The 20,556-nt window shown below is 56.0% G+C and overlaps 1 protein-coding gene across 1 annotated transcript; it reads left to right on the top strand.

Moving 5' to 3' along the window:
- The first annotated feature begins 1,875 nt into the window (after positions 1-1,875).
- On the top strand, positions 1,876-20,343 carry BPIFB2 (BPI fold containing family B member 2). Its single transcript, XM_023251329.2, has 15 exons — positions 1,876-2,014; positions 4,487-4,580; positions 6,448-6,552; positions 7,357-7,503; positions 9,292-9,352; positions 10,679-10,739; positions 14,712-14,803; positions 15,050-15,235; positions 15,458-15,511; positions 16,025-16,195; positions 17,022-17,089; positions 17,274-17,319; positions 18,075-18,138; positions 18,451-18,527; positions 20,085-20,343. The coding sequence occupies exons 1-15, from the start codon at positions 1,906-1,908 to the stop codon at positions 20,124-20,126; spliced, it is 1,377 nt and encodes a 458-aa protein (XP_023107097.2). The 5' UTR covers positions 1,876-1,905; the 3' UTR covers positions 20,127-20,343.
- The last annotated feature ends 213 nt before the right edge of the window (positions 20,344-20,556 follow it).

The following is a 20,556-nucleotide window of genomic DNA, read 5'->3' as shown; positions in this document are numbered from 1 at the left end:
CCCTGTCAGTTCTGGGGGCACTCGTGGGGATCCAGCACAGGGTGGGCTTGGGCCTGGTGTTTGGGCTGGTGTGGAGTCAGCGGGAGCCATGAAGGGCTCTGGAGTGCGGGAAGGCTCCAAGTCCCCTTGTGCCTACACTCCAGCTAAGCCACGCAGAGGAACACAGGGGCGCCCTGCGGTTGTGCTGTCACCTCCCGTGCGTATGTGTGTGTACACGCACAAACACGTATACACCCTCCCAATGCCAGGAAACAGTCAACTACTCACCCATACACACACACACACACACACACACACACACACACACACACGCTTGCAACACACACACTTTCCTGTGATGCTAGTGATTATTACCTAATGCACATGTGTATGTGTGACTACACGCACACAACCACATACTACACACACAGCCCTCATACACACATATATACAAACTTCTTCACGTATACACACAGCTCCTCGGGCCCCAGATGGCCCAGGTGGGGCCTGGAGTTTGTAATGTGGAAAGAGATGACGGGCCACACCCATGGCGCGTGAAATATGCGTTCGGAGAGAGCCTGAGGTGTTAGGTAGCAGGGACTCCCTCTCCCTAACTCCCTTGAGTTAGGGTTCAGGGTGTGGCCAGGAGCAGGGCTCAGTCAGTGACTGGGGTCAGGGATCAGGTAGCCTCCTGCTCCTCCCGAAAGGGCCACGTTTCTGAGAGAGCTTAGAGCCACCAGGCCTGAGAGGTCAGTGAGTCGTGTCCCTGACTTTGGGCCTGGCCAGGCCCGGCTGGAGTGCTGAGGGGGCCTTGTGAGGAGTGGTCCTCTTTCCAGAGATCTCCCGGCCTAGGAGGCCCCAGGGTGGCCCATCCCCAGGGTCCTGCGGCGCTCGGCAGCAGCCCGGTTACGTGGCCGCCCCACCACATATAGGATGAAACACTTTGGCACAGGCCGTGTTTGCAGGGAAAACACTCGCAACCACAAGCAAACCTGCCCCTCCCTGGGTCCCTTTGCAGTGAGCCACACACACCTGGGAGCCTCATAAAACAGCTTCCACACCTGCTAGGGGCTGAGAATCCACCCGTCCCAGAAAACCACCTGAGGTAGGAATGGGAACGGGGCTGGCACCCCTCCGGGGAGGAGCCTCGACTTCCCCATCTGTTTAACGGGAATACGACTTCCAAGCGCCTTCCACAGAAGGGTCCATCCCCGGTCTTGTGGTGGGACTTTGGGCAAGTGCCACCTCGCTGGGCCTCCATTAGCCCATCTCAGCAGCGGCCCCTCATTCCTAAGTCAGACACAGATCCATCCGCTTGGCTGGGCTGGGTCTGGAGGGGTTTGGGGGCCATGCTAGAGGCCTGCATTTAGGACAGTCCTCAGCTGGTACAGGATAAGGTGAGGACAGGAGCCACCCTGCGTCTTCCCCTGGCTGGGTTCGAACAGCTGGACACTAGGATGGGCTGTCACACTGGGCTGGACTCCTGGCATCGGGAAGAAAAGCCCTGGGCTTGGGGGTGGTGGGCCCGGGCTCTCTCCTTGGGGCGGGAGGCTGCTCTCAGTCTCCCTAACCAGGAATCTCCTCCACCTCCTCTGGCATGGCGTGGGTCCTACCGCCGGCCCTAGTTTGCTGTGTGGCCTTAGGCAAAGCCATGTCTTCTCTGGGCCTTGGGACCCGCTTCCAGTCCAGATCTCCCTGTGGCTCCTGAGGAAGCAGGCTGGGAAGGTGATACCTCCCAATGCAGAGATGCAAAACGGACGTGTGAGGGTCTCGGGTAGGGCTGCGATCACCACCCAGGGCTTGCGACCTCCGGGCTGGGGTGGGGTTCAAACGGCCAGCGGGGTGGGGACGCATTCTGGGCAAGCTTTCTGATGCTCGTCCCCACCCCAACCCACAGATCTCGGGGAGGCAGTGGCCAGGACAGTCATGGCTCCGGCACGCAGGGTGGGCCTGCTGCTGTCCCTGCTGCTGCCTGTGGTCAGCGCCTCCATGCTGGGCACCGTGGTCAGACTCAACAGGGCCGTGCTGAGCTACGGTAAGAGGCGTGCTGCCGGGCTACCCCGTGTGACAGGGCACGAGCATGGGCACGGTCCCAAGCGTGCCTGCGGGTCTGTGAACTCAAAAGCCGCACGGGGACCCGGGTTTTATCTCCTGGGCCGCTGTGTCCCTGGCCCCCAGATAATGGCTGACGAAGTGCGGTTCGGCAAACGCTTATTAAGTAAATGCCCGAGCGGGGGTATATGTCCTGTCTGCCACGCGTGTGCGCACGCACGGCTGTACTCGTGTGGCCCCGCGAGGTGGGCAAGGGTTGGTGTGGGTGTCTGCTTTTGCTCGTGCGTGTCTGCGTGCAAGCCTGAGAGTGCCCACGTGTGCGCTTGAGTGTCAGCACCTGTACTGACTTGTACGTGTGCAAGCACTACGCACGTGCCTGGGTGTGAGCATACAGGTGTGGCTGCCAGGCCTGCACATGTACATGCGTGCGTGCAGGGTGGGCTGTAGGTGCACACACGTGTGCTGGGGGAAGGCACGTCTGGCACAGAACTGGAGCTGGAGCTCTGTGGGGTTCACAGGAAGAAGACCAGCGCTGCTCTGGGCCCCTCTCGGGCAAGGTCTCTATCCTACGACTCTGCCCGTCCTTCGAAGACCTGCTTCATCCCCCGAGGAGGGCACAATGAGAAGACGTAGGCCCAGGGAGGGACAAAAGCTACCTCCCAGTTGCCCCCGGAATCCCACCAGAGCTGGGTCAGGGGTGAGAAATCAGAAGCTGTTTCTCCCAAGTCTAGACCAAATTCAGATTACAGCATGAGGCACTCAGGTCAGACAATAGAAGGGACTTTGAGTGGCCCAGGCCACGAAGCACGGAGGCAGCAGCGCCCCTGGCACACACACAGCCTTCCGGGACCTTGTATCCGGGCAGATAGGCAGGCAGTGAAAGGGGTCAGTGACCCGTGTTAGTCTGTCACTGGGGCATGGAGATGTGCGTGGAAACTACAGGCAGGGACATGAGGCCTGCTGCCTTCCGCTGGCCGTCATCTCTCTGCCTGTCCTGTGTGAGCCTCCTTTGTCCCCGAGAACCATCCCAGGTGCACCTGCGTGTGCTCTTGGTGGAAATCCAGCAGGAGGCTCAGACCGCACACACCTCTAAGGTGGCGCTGGGTGGCTTCTTAACAGTGTCTCTCCAATCCCGTCTTGCAAACCTGTGTCAGGCGAGCACTGTAGGTGGAGTCTAGGGGCCTGGGTGTGAGTCTTGGCTCAGCCACAGAAGGTCAGGCTGGAGCGTAGTATCGAGAACATAGAGGCCGCTGGCCTTCTGCTCCAGGTCTAAGGAAACCAAGGCCCAGAGGGGCGCAGTGGTTTCCTGGTTCCCACAGTGAGTCTGAGGGAAGTCCAGGCCTCTGGACTCTTCATCTGGTGCTCCCTTCCAGCACCATTACCTCTCGTTTTCCTCCCACTCATGTTGGATGGTTTAGTGAGCACCTCCCTCGCCTGGCCGCACAGGTGCACGAGGAAGCTCAAGGGCTTGGAGGCCAGACGCCTCAGCTGATCCAGCATTCCCTTGCCAGATGTCCTCACTCTCAGTAAACCGGGCACAAGGTAGTACCTACGTCATAGAACTGTGAGGAGAGGCAAAGCCCTCAGAACAGTGCTGGGCACAAAAGAGGTGCTAGAGAAGTGACAGTCATTATTATTATACAAATAAATAGCAGTGGAAGCTAACATTTACTGTGCATTGAGGCTTTACAAGGACACTGTGTGACAGGTACCTTTATAATCATTGCAAATTTACAGACAGGGAAACTGAGGCACAGAGCAGCCACAGTGGTGGTGAGTAGCAGAGCTGGGATTTGTACCCAGAATCTGAGGGACTCCAGAATCCTCAGCCTCTGGCCCCCCAAGGACAGCACCCCCACTCTCTGTCCCACTCTACTGGGAAATGCTCCTTCTGCTTGGGGACTTGGGGGAAGGCTCCAGAAGAGATGGGATTCAATCAGAGTCTTGCAGAAGGGCAAAGGATGTTCTTGTTTATGAGGAGTGGGGCAGACAAGATTTAGAAAGGCAGGGGGCACCCGGGTGGCTCAGTCAGTTGGGCGTCCGACTTCAGCTCAGGTCATGATCTTGCGGTCCGTGAGTTCGAGCCCCGCGTCGGGCTCTGTGCTGACAGCTCAGAGCCTGGAGCGTGCTTCGGATTCTGTGTCTCCCTCTCTCTCTCTGCCCCTCCCCCGCTCTCTGTCTCTGTCTCTCAAAACTAAATAAACATTAAAAAAAAAAAAGATTTCGAAAGGCAGAAGCAAGAAGGGGAAAGGCATGCCTTGCAGGGCCTGGTGTGAGTAACACTCATGGGGACCCAACTGCATCCCCTACCCCCTCCCTGCCCGTGAGCAAGTGTAACACCCTTCCAGTCTCCAAGTCCCCTCTGCCCAAGATGTGGGGCAGGCGGTGGTGGGTGGTGCGGTCTTGCTCAGCAGCTCCCGAGGACCGTCTGACCTCACCTGCTCTGGCCCTGCAGTGTCTGAAATTGGGAAAGCTCCGCTCCAGCAGGCCCTGAACGTCACAGTCCCGTATTTCCTGGACTGGAATGGAGAGGTGCATCAGCCCACAAGGTGAGTGCTCCCACCTCCTGGGAAAAATGCTTCAGTCCACTAGATGAGTGCCCCACATATTGGGGAGTGCTCCCTACCAGCTCGAGGGGGGCTTCCCCCATCAGGTACGCCCACCCTTCAGGTGAGTGGTCACAAGATGATTGAGGAGCTGGGACCAAGGTGGAGACATGGGGGTGGGGGTGGTCCTGGGGCCTCTAAATTAGCAGATTTCTGCCCCCAGGAGCCAAGACTGTAGCTCCTGGGTCCCCAGGGCTGGCAAGACCCTTGGCTACTTCCTCCAAAAGCGAGACACTGAGTTGAGACACAAGTCTGAGCCTAAGAACCCCCACACGCCCTGTAATGAATAGAGACTCAAAGGTAGAGGTGGATGGGGGCCATCTCAAGCTCAGACACCCCCAGGGGCTGAGCCAACTGTCCCCATCCATGTGGGAACAGATTGACTATTGCCAGATCTCTGGATACCCAAGAGAAGTCATATATATCTATATCTATATCTATATCTATATCTATATCTATATCTATATCTATATCTATATATATAGATATATATATTTAAAATCTATCAATTTTGGAGGTGCCTGGGTGGCTCAGTGGGTTAAGCATCTGACTTCAGCTCAGGTCATGATCTCACAGTCTGTGAGTTTGAGCCCCGCATCCGGCTGTGTGCTGACAGCTCAGAGCCTGGAGCCAGCTTCAGATTCTGTGTCTCCCTCTTTCTCTCTGCCCCTCCCCTGCTCATGCTCTGTCTCTTGCTCTCTCTCAAGAATAAACATTAAAAAAAATTTGATAAAAAAATCTATCGATTTTGAATGATGGCAACTTACCAAAAAACACTTAAAATAGCTGGTGTGGAGGCCCCCAGTTTGAGACTCTTAGGGTAGGCCTGGGGCACTGCTCTTGGCTTACAGTGGAGAACTGAGAACGACATAAATACCCAAGAGTCAGGGATTCCTTAATGTTTTATAGTTGGCCACACGTGTCCTTGTTTGTAGAAGTGGGAAGCCAGCCAAGGCGGGGGTCAAGTGAAAAGAAGCAGGTTCTAGGTCAGCCTGTGTCCCAAAGAGAGTCACAGAAAGATGTCAGCTAAGTGCTAACAGTGAGACTGTTTGAGGGTGGAGTTTTGATGTGACTTTTAAAATTTATGTCATTTTGTATTGTCTGAATTCCCACCTCCAACTGTGCGAGGGAAAACATGACTCATTTAGGAAAAAAAGGAAAAGATAGCTAGAAAGTGCTTAGAGGGGGCACGTGGGTGGCTCAGTCGGTTAAGCGTCTGACTCTTGATTTCGGCTCAGATCATGACCTCACGGTTGTGAGATCAAGTCCCTGGATCAAGTCCCAGGCTCTGCACTGGGTGTGGAGGCTGCTTGGGATTCTGTCTCTCCCTCTCTCGGGCCCTGACCCCTTGCTCTCTCTCTCTCTCTCAAAAAAAAAAAAAAAAAAAAAGTGCTTAGCGATCAGAATAGGCAGCTTTGAAGGGAATGAGTTTCCCATCCCTGGAGGGCTACAAGCCAAAGCTGTTGACTAGAATGCCATGGAGGGGAGTTTCTGCCTTCTGGAGCCCACCTTCCAAGATTTCCCCACTTCTGTCAGAAACTAAATCTCTCCAAGACCCGAACAATCATCCCACTCACTTCTTGCCCAAGGCTGGGAATCCTCTCTGCATCCTTTCCCCACCAGCTGGTTGTCCAATAGTGACTTGCATGCCCCCTAGGGTGGAGAACTCACTACCTATTCCTCATGCCATGGTTCCCACAGTCAGAAAGTCCTTCTTTATAACATCAGCAGTGTGGCTCAGAACACCCACCCCAGAGGTGATTCCAAGGTTTAATGAGGCCACCCCATCACCTCCACTCCCACCCTACAGGATCCAGACTTTGAACATCCGTGTGCCTCACTTCCACCTGAAATTCGTTGCCGACTTTGGGGTGCGATTGTTGGTAGCAGCCAATTTTACTTTCAAGGTCTTTCGGTGAGCGAATCTCCCTGGGGGCAGGGGTGGGCAGCAGGATTTTCAGGGAAGCTCCAAGGGGCAGAGTGAGGGGAGGGGAGTTAGCAAGTCCCAGAGCCTGCACCCAAGCCTTCCACTTCCTGTCCAGTGCTCCTTCCGCACCCTCCAATTGGGGAGCGAGATGGTGAGAGAATTTCTGAGAACCTGGACCCTGCTCAACAGCTGTGTCCCTGGGGAAGCCATTTCACTCCTGCAGCCCTCAGTTTCCTCCTCTGTGAAGTGGGATGAAACTCTGCAGCATGGCTGTGAGGGACACAGTGAACGGATCTGTTGCCGTAATTAAAATCACACCTCCTACAGGTGCTCAGTAGATGTAGCTATCAGAATTATCCCCGTGTCCCAGGCACTTTATGTGTGTTTGATTTCCAAACCATCAGCGTGGGCATCCACAGAGTTCCTGCTGTGGGCCAGGCTCCACACAGGGTGTTTTCACGTGGCCACCTCATAGAAAGCTCAGCACAGCCCTGAGAGATAGGCACCGTCACGCTTATGTCCATTTCACAGAAGAGGAAACTGGGGCTCAGTATGGGGAGTGACTGGCCCAGGGTCTCACAGTGAGAGGGTATGGGGAACCAGAGTTCAAGCCCATCTGCTGCAATGGCCGTGACCTTGAGTGGAGTGTGGAGGGCTCTGAGCCTGCCCCAGGCGGGGCCATCTCACACCTGCCTGTGTCAAGTGGAGGGCAGGCTCGGGCCGTGGGGGGGGGGGTTGTAGGGTAGGCTCCGCTGGGTGGTGCCGCTGGGGCTCAGGAATGGTGTCCCACAGAGTCCCAGAGCCCCTGGAGCTGATGCTGCCCGTGGTAGTGCTGGCCGATGCCCATGTGGCCCAGGGCTCCATCGGGACCCCCGTGGTCAGCATCTCTGCCTGCTTCCCGCTCTTCAGCAATGCCAATGTGTCCGATGGCAGTTCCAGGTGAGTGCCTGGTGAGGGCGGGGCTGCAGAGTCCCAGCTGCCCAGCCTGTGGTACCATTTCTCGAGTTTCCTGCTCAAGCTTTCATCCAGTTGCCCCAAGGGGCTTAAGAGACCCCCAGTATCACACCTGTTTTATGGCTGAGGACACTGAGGCTCAGGGAGGGGAAGGGACTTGCCCAAGGCCACACGGTGAGGTCATGTCCCCTCTACTGCGCTCCCCCCGACCCACAGCACATGACGATGCACAGCCATTACCATACTGCTCAGGGAGGATGCTGGCCTGACGTGGCTCTTAGGGACCTCAGAGGTCTCTCCCTGCAGAGATGGGGATTCTGAGGCCCAGGGGGCTGGGACCCGTCAACTTCACTGTGAGTCAGGGCTGCATCTAAAGCTGACAGGGGCTCCCACCTCCAGAGCACCTGCTGTGTGCTGTGCAGGTTCTAAGCCCTTCACGACATCACAGTAGTCCTACCAGGAAGATGTAAGTATTCCCTTGTTTTATGAGAGAACAAATGGAGACCCAGAACAGTTAAGTAACTTGTCCGAGTAACACAGCTGGCAAACGGCGGAGTGCGTTCAAACCCCCGTAGCCTGACTCACCTCCTGCATGATGTCTACCTTCTCACATGTGAGCTGGGTGGGCATTTGGGACTGGCCTTTCTCCCCCCAGAGGGGGCTGGGCACAAATCCGCCCATCTTGGGTCCCATGATCTTCACGTGTAACACATGACCCCTCGCCGTCCTCATGGGCAGGGGCTGCTCATGGAGAGGAAAGCCCAGAAGTTAAAGACATTAGAAACACAGCTGTCCTTCTCCCACCTCCCTTGAGGTGCAGTTCAGTGAGCTTGGGCTGAGGCTTGGATCAACATTTGTGAATGGATAAAGAAGATATAGCACACACACACACACACACACACACAGGAATATTACTCAGCCATAAAAAAGAAAGAAATCTTACCATTTGCAATGACATGGATGCAAAACAAAATGAGTCAGTCAGAGAAAGGCAAATACCATATGATTTTACTCATATGTGGAATTTAACAAACAAAACAAACCAGCAAAGGGAAAAAGAAAGAGAGAGAGAGTCAAAATAAGAAACAAACTCTTAACTAGAACACACTGATGGTTACCAGAGGGGAGGGGGCGTGGGGGGGAAACAGGTGATGGGGAGGAAGGAGTGCACCTGCCTTGAGGAGTGCGGGGTGATGTACAGAAGTGTTGAGTCACTAACTTATACACCTGAAACTAATATGACACTGTATGTTAACTATACTGGAATTTAAATAAAAACTTAAAGTAAAAAACCCCGAAGAACTATAGTCCTATGGATCCCCGCTGAGAAACAACTTAGACCCATCTCCTCAGAGGGGAAACTGAGGCGCAGAATGAGGAAGGGACTCTCCTGGCTGTGTCACCGAGAACTGGAGCCTGAGCAGGAAGCACCCCCAGCTCCCTGGGCTCAGAGTGGCCATGAAGCCAGCGGGCCAAGGACGGGGCTGAGTCCGGCTTTCACGGCGTCTTCTCTGTCTCCCCCGAGCCTGACCTCATAATCACGTTTTGGCCACTTCCGAACCTCCAAGCCAGTGACCTCTTTTTTGAGGCTCAGTTTCCTCATCTGCGGGGACAATGGTGCCAGCACTGCGTCTGGCACATGGGAGTGAGGAATGGGATTCACTGGCCCCCCTGGCTCAGGGGACACCCTTGTCTCTGAGACTGTGGGCCGGGAGAAACGGGCCGGAATGGGCGCCCCGGAGCTCAGGAGCGTTTTCTGTGACTCTCCCTCAGCGTGGCCCCGGGGCCGCTGGCCCTGGTGCAGAAGCACGTCAGAGCTGTCCTGCGGAACAAGGTAAATAGACCTCCTGCCAGATGTCCCCGGGGCCAGGCCATTGCTTCCCCGTGAAGGCGTGGTGCATGAGTGGGGGATTGTAGGCATGGGGGCATTGGGACTGTCAGTGCTTTTTCTAAAATAGAAGGCCCATGGGACTTCTCCAATCTTCCCACGAGGGCAGGAAAGAGGCTGAGGGGATGGTCTGGGGCAGTGACAGAGAGGACGAAATAAGGGTGGATTTGGGGGCTGCGGGGAAGGGAGGCCCCTGCTCCTGGGCCAGCCCCAGTTCCATGCCGGAGGGTGGCGGGGAGGCAGTGCTATCAGAGGCCGTGGGGCTTATGAAAAAGACAAAAAGAAGGTGGACAAGAGCATGGGCACTGGAGCCAGGTGTGGCCTGGGCTTGAATCCTGGTCCCCTCCTTCCCGGCTGTGACACTCGGACAAGTCACCGAACGTCCCTCGGACCCCATTTCCACATGCGCAGCACAGAGAGTAAACCTCCCTCTCCGGCCAGGTAGGGTGGAGTTGAGCACATTAACATCTGTGAAGAGCTTAGAACAGTTTTGGCAGAGTGAGCGCTGTGATTCCTGTCGCTATTTCCACCCTTGTCATTGGTCAGAGACAGTGCCTCTGGAGCTAGGGTCGCACTGCCAAGGGCGGGCTGCTTCTCCACCTCTGCCCCTTCCCACGCCACCCCGTCTCCTGATTTGGTCCCTACAGCCCCAAATCAGCCCAGTCGGTGCCATCCCACACCCAGCAGAGGCGGGCCCCAGTGTTCCCATCTTGCAGATGGGAAGACTGAGGCCCAAGGGCTGAAGGCAGTACAGCCTCACCTGGCCCTCTCCTCTGCCCCCTGGCCCAGCCCCAGCAGCTCTGTCTGGACCAGGCTGTGACCACCCTTGGCCTTGTGGTCTCTCCTTGCCCCCCCTTCTATCACACTGACCCTGGCTTAATACACTTCTCGGGCTGCCCACTGTGCCCAGAACTCTGGACTTGCTCGCTGACCACTGCCTGCCCTCACCGTGTGCAGCACCCATCCCCCAGCTGGCCTCTGGGCCCCAGTGCAGCAGGCTCCTTGGCCCAATTGTCCGGGCCCAGCTGTGGTCCCCTCCTGCTGTGTCCCACTGACCCGTTCTTTCCTCGACGCTCATGGGCCCCAACTTCTTTGAATCCTCAGTGCCCAGGAGAGGTGCTGGAAGATGCCCACTGGGTGGCCGAGGAAGGAAGGGATTCTAGACCTTGGTGGGCCAGAGGAGGCTTCCAGACTGGGACCCTAGACCCTCCCCGCCTCACCCCTCCAGCCCCAGTGCCATCCTAACCAGCCTCTGCCTCTGTCTTGCCACAGCTGTGCCTGAGTGTCTCCAACCTGGTGCAGGGCCTCAACGTCCACCTGGGCACTTTAATTGGTAAGAACTGGGGCCCGGGGGGAGGGTACTGGGGCCTCTGAGCCCCTTCTGGGGTCCCTAAGACCCTTCAAAGGGCCCCCCAGTCAGGGCTGACCTCTGGGAGATCAACCGTAGGATGACTGAACAATTATTGATGGACTTGGGGAATCTCCAAATTCTAGAATCATGTCTTCGAATGTTTGCCGTGTGCGTGCAAGTGTGCACATGCGGGTGTGTGGGGGGGCGGGGGAGTACATTCAGTCTGCAGTTGCCTCCTCCCCTGCCTGGAGACTCAGAGACCCCATTGTCCCCTGGTTTTGTTCCCACATCTCCCACGTTCTTTGCCAGACTCTCCCCACTGGCAGTTTGGGGCTTAGTGTATTCTATTTCCCACTGGACACCTTCTCCGACAGGCTTCTCTGACTCAGCACATGAACTCAAGCTCGTCTGCTCCCAAGTGCCCCTGCCCCCACTTGCCTTCTCAGCCGCCATCCACCCATCCAGAGGCGAGCCTCCCTCTCCTCTCCATCTTCCGTCTGGCTTGTCGGCCTCTGATTTTTCCAGGGGTCTTCATATGCAGGAGTACAGGGAGTATACTAGGAGCAAGGCCTGTGGGGATAACCACCCCCCGCCCCAAGCAGACCCTGAGACAAGCTGCTAGCCTATGTGGCCTGAATGGGGTGGGTCCTAGGGGTACTGGTTGGGGAGGGGTGCCTGTGGGAGGGGAAGGAAGGTGTATTCTTGAGCAGAGGCGCTATGGTGGGCAACTGGGGCTCATGCCACCGGGGGGCTCTTGGCGGCCGAGGCCAACGTGCCTGCATCCTGCCCGAGGGACAAGAGCTGGGGTGTTCATCTGCCAACACTGGTCACACCCCCACTGCCCTCCACGCCTGCCTCCGCTACCACGGCCGGGCTCCCAGGGCTCGGAGCCACAGTGCATGGTCCACGTGCAAGCGTGGCTGCAGTAGTGACCTGAACAAGGCTGGGTCAGGACTTGCTCTTACGACACAAAGCTAAAAGCTGTGAAAGCAGGCAGGCCTCGTTTTGTTCCAGCGGTTGTTTATCCGCATTAATGACACGCTGGCCCTGGTGGGGCGCCTGTGCGGCTCAGTCGGTTAAGCGTCCGACTTTGGCTCAGGTCATGATCTCACGGCTCTGGGTTCGATCCCTGCATCAGGCTCTGCTGACAGCTCGGAGCCTGGAGCCTGCTTCAGATTCTGTGTCTCTTGTCTCTCCCTGCCTCTCTCTCTCTCTCTCTCTCTCTCTCTTAAAAGTAAATAAACATTAAAAAAGAAAAAAACCCACTCTGGCCATCACCTGCCCTGCCCCGGTCGGGTCAAAGAGTGCATCCTTTGTTGATCTGGGGGGTTATATGTTCTCCTGAGCCTGAGCATAATCCAGGGCTCCCTCCGTTTCCCCGCAAACCTGTCTTAAAGATGCTCCTGTTGCAAGCACACCTTCCTCTATCTGAGCACTTTGCCCGGGATTCTAGTGCTTCCCCATGTCACCATCGCTGCCTCTGTAAAATCCAGAGGCGTTGACTGTCGGCAGATACGCCTTGCAATGGGAGTCAGGGCTTTACCTCTTAGCTGTCACGCAGTGTGGGACAGGTGTACGGGGACAGGAGGCAGGGCGGCATGCTGGTGTCAGGTCAGGAGGGACGGCCAACAGGGTCCATGTTTATCTGTGGTGGGTTCTTCAGTGAAGACTTTCGTATCAGGGTAGCTTTGGCTTTCTTGGGCAAATGTTCAACAACAGTCCCGTGAGGCGGCCTCCGTCCCCCCAGTTTCTAGACGGGAAATTGGAGGCTCCGAGTCTAAGATCCTCAGCACGGTGCTAGAATCACCCATGAGCTGGCTCATGCTGGCTTTCTCCTCCGCACGTGTCCACCCACTGCTCTGCCCACACGTCATGGCCCGACTCACCGTCCCTGCAGGGAACAGTCCTTGATTTGGCCTCCTCCCCTCATTGCTGCAGCACCCCCCCCCCCGCCATACTAACCTTAACAGGAGGCACCGAGACATCAAGGAAACTGGACCTGGAACCAAAGGACATGAAGTTAAATCCTGGCTTTGTTGCTCAAATGCTGTGTGGTCTCAGGAAGTCACTCCACCTCTCTGAGCCTGACGAGTTCAATCCAAACAAACGGGGCTCAAAATCCCTATTTCTCCCATGTGCTGCTATGGGACAGCACAGGGTAAGTGCCTGGCGGGCAGTAGTCTCTACAAACATTCGTCCCTCCCTTCTCCCTCGTGGAGTTAGCGCCATCAAGATGCTTGTGGCTGGGCTCATAGCAAAGGCCAGCTCTTGCCCTTTTCTTTGAGGAATTAAAAAAAATCTGGTAAAGGAAATCTAAACGTCCAGCCCTAGGGGACTCTTTATACGAGTCACGTACACCTACGGCGTGGAGTGACAGGAGCCATTAAAAGGCATAGCTTAAAAGGGCATTTAATCACCCAGCAGCATGCCTGGCAAAATATAGTATAATAAAAGCTAATATTTACTGTAGTATTATTAGCTCCATTTTACAGATGGAGAAACTGAGGCAGCCTGCCTTGAGAGCCGTGCTCTTGACGAAGCTATAACGCCACCCCGTAAAGAAACCACAGAAGGACCCAAAGCCACACACGGCTTCGGTGCAGCTTTACTGAGGGGAGGACAGATGGCAGGGAGTTAGTCTCTGCAGGAGAAACTACCGACAAAAATAAATTTGAGATTCTGGGCTATATTTTTTCCATCTTTCAAAAAAAAAAAAACCCCTTCTGTATGTCCACAGTGCAGGATTTAAACATTTTTAATGTTTTTATTCATTTTGAAAACATACAGTAATTTTCTCTTTTAAGTGTCCAGTCCTCTGAGTTCTGACAAACGCATACAATTGTGTAACCACCTCCAAACTTGAGCTACAGAACACCTCGCCAGCCCCGCAGATTCCTCTGGGCTGCCCCCCTCCTCCCACCCCAATCTTCTGACGGCCACGGAGCTGTAGAAATGGAGTCATACTATATTGCTTTTACAAGCACAAGAAATTTCCAGAATACTGAGGAAACAAAATTAAATCCGGAGGAGACATTAGAAAACCAGACAGAAATCTGATGGACACACACACACACACACACACACACACTTTGGTCATTCAAAGCCTTGGAGGACCTATTGCTAAAAGCTGGGTTTTCTTGACCGCAGGGTTGAGCCTTCACCTGCCACGCCGGCTAGCCTAGCCGTGTCCAGAGATGTGGCTCCCACGAGTGACTCACCCTTTGCAACCTTCCCAGTCACAATATTCTGAGCTTTGGGGGAACTCGCCTTATAGCAATTGGACTGTAATTGGAACAAAAGTTTCCCTGAGGGTCTCTTGGGGAGCAGCACTGCTCTGCTCCCACAGTGCATGCATGGTCCCAGGGGCATGTGCCTTTGGACTTTCTGTAGGAGGCTGTGTGATCAGGTGGAGAGAGACAGATAGGTATACAGTCCTGGGCACAACTGAGCTCACCAAACTGTGTGTGTGTGTGTGTGTGTGTGTGTGTGTGTGTGTGTGTGTATGTGTGTGTGCGTGTAAAACGGGCTCCTAACCTTACAGGCTCGTGGTAAAGATTGAATGGGACAGTGTAAGTCAAATGTCCAGACCTTGACACATGTGAGCTCCGTTCTTTTTCTGCCGTCCCTTCTTGCTTTCTTCACGGGGTATTTGTGCCTAGAGTGACCCTTCCCTTTCCTTCTAACTTGGGGTCTCTAGTCTTCCATTGATTCGGAAAGCGAGAAACCAAAACTGTTAGAATTGTGTGTAAAGTAAGAGTCCACAGGCTGTAAGCGGCTGAATCTTGGGTGCGTGCATTTTGTGACATAAGTTCACTTACTCAGAGACCTTTTTTTTTCTTACCGCCTCGGCTTCTTGGCCTGGGTAGTCAGATAATTGAGTTTTCTGGATAGATGAGGCATTGGTAGGTAAGGCTAAGGATGCCATTTTTTCTTCTTCATCCCGCTTTCATTTAGGCCTCAACCCTGTGGGTCCAGAGTCCCAGATTCGCTACTCCATGATCAGTGTGCCCAACATCACTAAGGACTACATTTCCTTGGATATCAACGTAAGTGCCACCTTGTCAGCCCGGAGTCCTTGGGCTTGTTGCTTCTGGCATCTTTGGACTACAGGAGGGAGGAGGAGCTGGAATGGCCTTCCAGGCGGGAGCAAGGCATGCAGGCAAAGGTGTGAGGCTGGACAGCATGTGGCATATGGGTGGGTGGCATCTCAGAGCCCCAGGTTCTGTGATGGAGCCACCACCCCGCTGAGGCCCCATTGCTTTTCTCCCTCTCACCACCCCCCAACCCCATAGGCCGTTCTCTTCCTACTGGGCAAGCCCATTGTCCTGCCCGTGGACACCACCCCCTTTGTGCTGCCACTGCACGTGGGTGCCGATGGAACCATGGCAACCGTGGGTCTCTCCCAGGACCTGTTTGACTCTGTCCTCCTGCTGCTGCAGAAGGCTGGTGCCCTCAACCTGGACATCACAGGGCAGCTGGTGAGGGTCGGACCTGCTGCCCAGGGCACGTGGGACAGGCACGCCCGGTGGCCCAGCCTGGGGAGGCCCTGCAAAGGTCAAATCGTGGGTGGGGCAGCTCGAGATCTGGGGCCACGGGTTGGCTGTTGGAAAGGTTAAATGGGGGTTACGGGGAGGCAAAAGCTGGTCTCGCTTGGGGAGTGGCTGCCCTCAAACCTGTCGTGATGTGGGGGCTGATTTCAGGAGTCGGGTGACAACCTACTCAACACATCTGTGCTGGGCCAGCTCATCCCCGAGGTTGGTGACATTTTCGGTCATTTCGGGGGCTGAGGCCCAGCTGGGACTGGAGTGGGGGAGTCTCTGGCTGTGGGGTCTCTGCTGGCTCATATGTGTCCCATGCGGGCTTCAGTGTCTGTCCTTGTAGCTGCACCTGCTCTATCTGAGGAGCGCCCCCAGCTCCTATGCTCTTTCCCTCCTATGCCCTCATCCGGCCACTGCCCTCTGCCCAGAAGGCCTTTTCTGCTTCCTTTTCTCTCATTCATCTTCAAGACCAAGCTCGGGGTTACCTCCTAGGGGAGGCCCCGACCCCTAGCCTGGTCCAGGAGCCTTCTCAAGCTCCCTCGGCCCCTGAATTCCTGTCCCTCCTGGCACAGATCACAAGGCTACCACCCCTTCAGGCGGGGCGTCCCTGAGGACGCCGGCCTGAGACCCAGTCACATCTGAGCAGAGACGGAGGGGTGAGGAGTGGAGAGTCCACCCAGCCTTTGCCCCTAGGTGCCCTCCTCCCTCTCTCCCTCCCCTCGTCCCCAGGTGGCCCGCTGGTTCCCCCAGCCCATGCCTGTGGCGCTCAAGGTGCAGCTGGGTGCCACGCCCGTGGTCACACTTCATACCCACAATGCCACGCTTCAGCTGCAGCCCTTCGTGGAGGTCCGGGCAGTGGCTTCCAACTCAGCTTTCCGGTCCCTCTTCTCCTTTGATATGGTGAGTGAGGTGGGCTGGTGGGGCTGGCTGGGAGGGTGGTGACACCCAAGACCCCACTTCGGCACCACTTTCCTCACTTGCTCTGCTCTGTTCACACTGGGCTCCTTGCTGTTCTTTCACTATGCCATGACATTCCTGCCACAGGACCTTTGCATGTGCTGTCCCCTGTGCCCAGGACACTCTTCCCCTGGCTCTTGGCATGGCTGGCTTCTCCTCTTTCAGGTCTCAGCTTAAAAGTTGCAGCCCTTTTTGGGGGGTGTTTGGGTGGCTCAGTCAGTTAAGCGTCCGACTTCAGCTCAGGTTGTGATCTCAAGGTCTGTGAGTTCAAGCCCCGCATCGGACTCTGTGCTGACAGCTCAGAGCCTGGAGCCTGTTTCCGATTCTGTGTCTCCCTCTCTCTCTGCCCCTCCCCTGCTCATGCTCTGTCTCTTCTGTCTCAAAAATAAATAAAAACATTAAAAAATTTTTTCTTTTAAAGTTTCAGCCCTTTTCAGGGCAGGCTTTTTCACCCACCCTGAGAAAGCTAGGCCCCACCAGCCCTCTCCATGCTCCCACTCTGCCTTCACAGCACCTGCCACTCTCTGCAAGGCCCTTGTCTGGTTACTTTGGTTATTGTTCACCTCCCCTGGCCTGTGAGAGTTCCCAAGGGCAGAGACCTGGTCTGTCTCGTTCACACTGTGTTTGTCCCAGGGCTGTGTGCAGGGCCCGACGCCTCCGGGGGCTCCACAAACACCTGAATCAGTCAGGGAAGGGGTGGGAGCTGGTGGCCAGCTGAGGACTCCCACGTGGCTCTGTGCTCTTTGACCTTGCTCTCCCCTCGTGCCAGGTTGTGAACCTGAGCCTCCAGCTCTCTGTGTCCAAGTTGAAGCTTCGGGGGACCACATCTGTGCTGGGGTAAGGAAGGCCTCTTGGATCCAGCAGCCTCAGTGTGTTCCTCTGTGCAATGGGCCTGCAGCCCCTTGTCACAGCGTCACCCATCAGTGTCCGGCAGGGGAGCCTGGAATGCAGCACGTGGTACATGGTGGGGGCGGGGCGGGGGGACTAGGCCCCAGCACTAACCCTCCTGCTTCTCTTCCAGGGATATCCAGCTCGCCGTGGCCTCTTCCAATGTGGGCTTCATTGATGTGAGTGTGGGGCTGGGGTCTCCAGAGACCCCCTCACTGGGTTGGGCAGGCCTTGAGCCGTGTGCTTGCACATGAGTGCACCTGTACGAACCACCGTGATCGAGCTTCCTCCTGGGGTGCCTGGGGACAGCGGCCAGTCTGTCTTGCCCAGGCTGTCTGTCGGCTGGTCAGTCGGTCCGTCAGCCTCGGTTCTTCAGTGGGGCCCGTCAGTTAGCCTGCCTGTCACTGCCTGGTGGTCGATGACCGGTCAGGCCAAGAATCACTGAGTCTGTCGGTAATCAGACAAGCCAGCGTTGGACAGGGTTGGCTGCTCCTTCAGTCATGTGCCGTGGCCGGGTCATTAGCCACCACGCCGTCCTTTGCTGGCCGGCCTGTCAGTCAATACGGTCCATCAGTCTATCCACCATCAGTCCATCTGTCCATTGGTCAGCACCAATAAGGCAGCCAGTCCCCTGGCATCGGGCAGTCTGCCAGCCACCTGTTGGGCACACAGGGTCAGCCAGGTGCTGGTCTGTCTCCTCTCCCGAGAGCGGTTTCTGGGGGCCAGATGCTCAGAAAGCTGTCCTGACCCCAGGAGTAGCTGGGCTCTGCTTGGAGGCGGGACTGGGATGACCTGCCCTCCTCCCCGCACCCGTGCCTCTGCCATTTGTGTGCCTGTCTGTGTCTGTCGTCGTGTTCATGTGTGACCCATCTGTCCATCTCTCTCGGCCCCTCACTGGAGCGGGCCGACGGCCTCCCCGACTACGTGGCTGTAGACAGATCAAGTGCACCCACTCATGGACGCCGTGTTCAAGAAGCCCCTGCTGGATCACCTCAACGGTGAGCCCCGCCCTCTGTGCCAGTAGGCCCCTACGGTCCCCTTGCTGACCCTCCTCTGCTCCAGGTTCCCTTCTAGCCCCCTACCCACCGCCAGGGCTCAGAGGTTATGAGGGTGGGCGTTTTTAAGTTTTTTCCCCTCCCTAAGCCTCAGGTGTCCCTTCTGTAAAATGAGTCTAATAATAATGGCTCCCGCTCCCTGGCTGTCTGTGGGACTCAGTCACGAAGCACGTGAGGACTTCAGCATGGGGCCGTCTCCTGGTGGTGCTCCCTTGCGGCCTCCTGGCTGACCTGTTTCTCCTTCCCCTCCTGCAGCTCTCCTGGGCATGGGGATTGCCCTCCCCAACGTGGTCAACCTCCACTATGTCGACCCTGAGGTCTTTGTCTATGAGGTGAGAGCCTTTGGATGTGACCACATGGGCTTCCTCCACCCTCGGGGGAAGGCTGGGCTCAGCGAGGCAGGGTGCCTCCCACCCTTCTTTCCCGCTAGTACGAACAGTGGGGTCTCTGGGTCAGCCAGGCCTGGGATGTCCTCTGTTCCTGTCAAGACCATGCCATGAATCCTTGGCTGTAACGAGACGGAAAATTTCGGATGTTTAGAGACATTGGTACAAGGGTCCTCAACAAATATGCCAGGACACATTAGGGGACTCAGTTATCCCACAATCTATGCCCTGGGTTGTGGGCACAACCTCTTTGGTGTCTGTGGAAGATGACACACACAGGCTTCTTCCGGTTTTATACACAAACCTCCATAGGCTGGATGGGGGACGGGGGCTTCCAGACCCTTCTAAAATCACCTTCCCTGTTGGGAAACTGTGGGCCCAGGGTGAAATTCCATCTTCACTGCCCAGGGTGAGACCTTACAACCTCTTGCCGTGTCACCTGAGATATAAATGATAATATTCTTTCTATTCACTCATCAAGATGTACAAAGGACAGAAAGCTTAGCCAAGGTCCCTCAAGCCCAATATCTGTGTGTGTTATTCACATCTTCCGAGTGGGACCACTGATGTTTTCCCAGGGATGATGCCCATGTTGCTTTAGAACTATGGCTCGAAGGCACTTGGGTGACCCACTCCCCCACCCCCCAAAAAAGGAACAACTATCACATGTTGGAACTTGGGCTATTAGTGAAAATTTCCCAGAGACTCTCCCAGATAGGCAAGGTCAGTGGCTGACCCACCCGCCGGGGTGCTCACCAATGTAGCCAACTGGGTCCAAAGTCAAAGGTCTCTAGACCAGCACTGTCCAAAAACACGTTCTGTGAGGATGGAAATCTGCACTGTCCAACACGGTAGCCGCTCAGCCCCTGGGCACAAGTGGCTGTTGGACACTTGAAATGTGGCCAGTGCAACTAAGAAGCTGAAGTGTAAATTTTATGTAATTTTAATTGGCTTTAATTTAACAATGGCTACTGCACCGGACCATGTATGAGCTACAGGTGGGCAGGGCCTGGGTCTGGCTTGTCTCCAGCACGTGGAACAGGGCTCGGCTTGCGGCGGAGGCTCAATGAAGATTTGTGGAAGGAATGACTGGATGACCGGCAGGCCCTGGGCACAGTTCTGCAGTGCAGGGAGGGAGGATATAGGGAAGGCGTCTGGCTCTCCCGGGGAGACCTGGACGTGGAGAAGACGCTCAGTGGTTTGGACCCCCTGTCCTAACACAGAGCTGGTCCCAACGGCGTCCACAAGCACGCACTGAGCCCCAGCCCCATGCTGGGGGCCCTGCCCATGTGCCCTGGCTGCATCCTCGTTGTAGGCCTATAGAGTGGCCACTCCCAAGTGACAGCAGGAAGCTGAGTCCCAGAGAGGCGAAAGACGGCCCTCAGGATACCTGCAGCAAGAGTGGCAGAACACGAGCTCAAAGCCAGGCTGGTGGGGCGGCTGGAGGTCCTACTGGCCCTCGTGCGGCCTCTGACCTGGCCCATGGTTTTCCTTGCCCTCCAGGGCTACGTCGTGATATCCAGCGGACTCCTATACCAGCGCTGAGGTGGGACCACCAGGGGAGCTGAGAGTGGGCCGGCTGCCTGCTTCAAGGTCTCTCTTGCCTCAAGACACTTGGGAAACTGAGGCAAAGCCACATTTAGCCATCACCGGCAAGCCAGATGATCCAGCCAGGCTGTTTAATCTCCACTGAGTGCCTGAGCTCCCCTCCCCACTCCCCTCTCCCTCTTTCCCCCTCCCCCACCCTCCTTCCCTCCCCTCCTGCCCCCTCCCTCCTCCGTCCTTGTGAGCACAGACCATTTCTCCAGGCTGTACAGACCTGTCCCCTCTCGCATTAAACATTTTCTCGCTGCAACCTCCAGCCAGACCCAGTGAACTCTGTGCAAACCTGAGGCTCGTTGCCTACGTCCAATTCTTGGGTCCTGTTTGTCCCCGGAGCCACCAGAGCCACCTGGCAGAAGAAGAGGGTGTGACC

The sequence above is a fragment of the Felis catus genome, chromosome A3, assembly GCF_018350175.1.
Source record: "Felis catus isolate Fca126 chromosome A3, F.catus_Fca126_mat1.0, whole genome shotgun sequence".
NCBI classification, from domain to species: domain Eukaryota; kingdom Metazoa; phylum Chordata; class Mammalia; order Carnivora; family Felidae; genus Felis; species Felis catus.
This window is presented reverse-complemented; position numbering and strand designations above follow the sequence as displayed.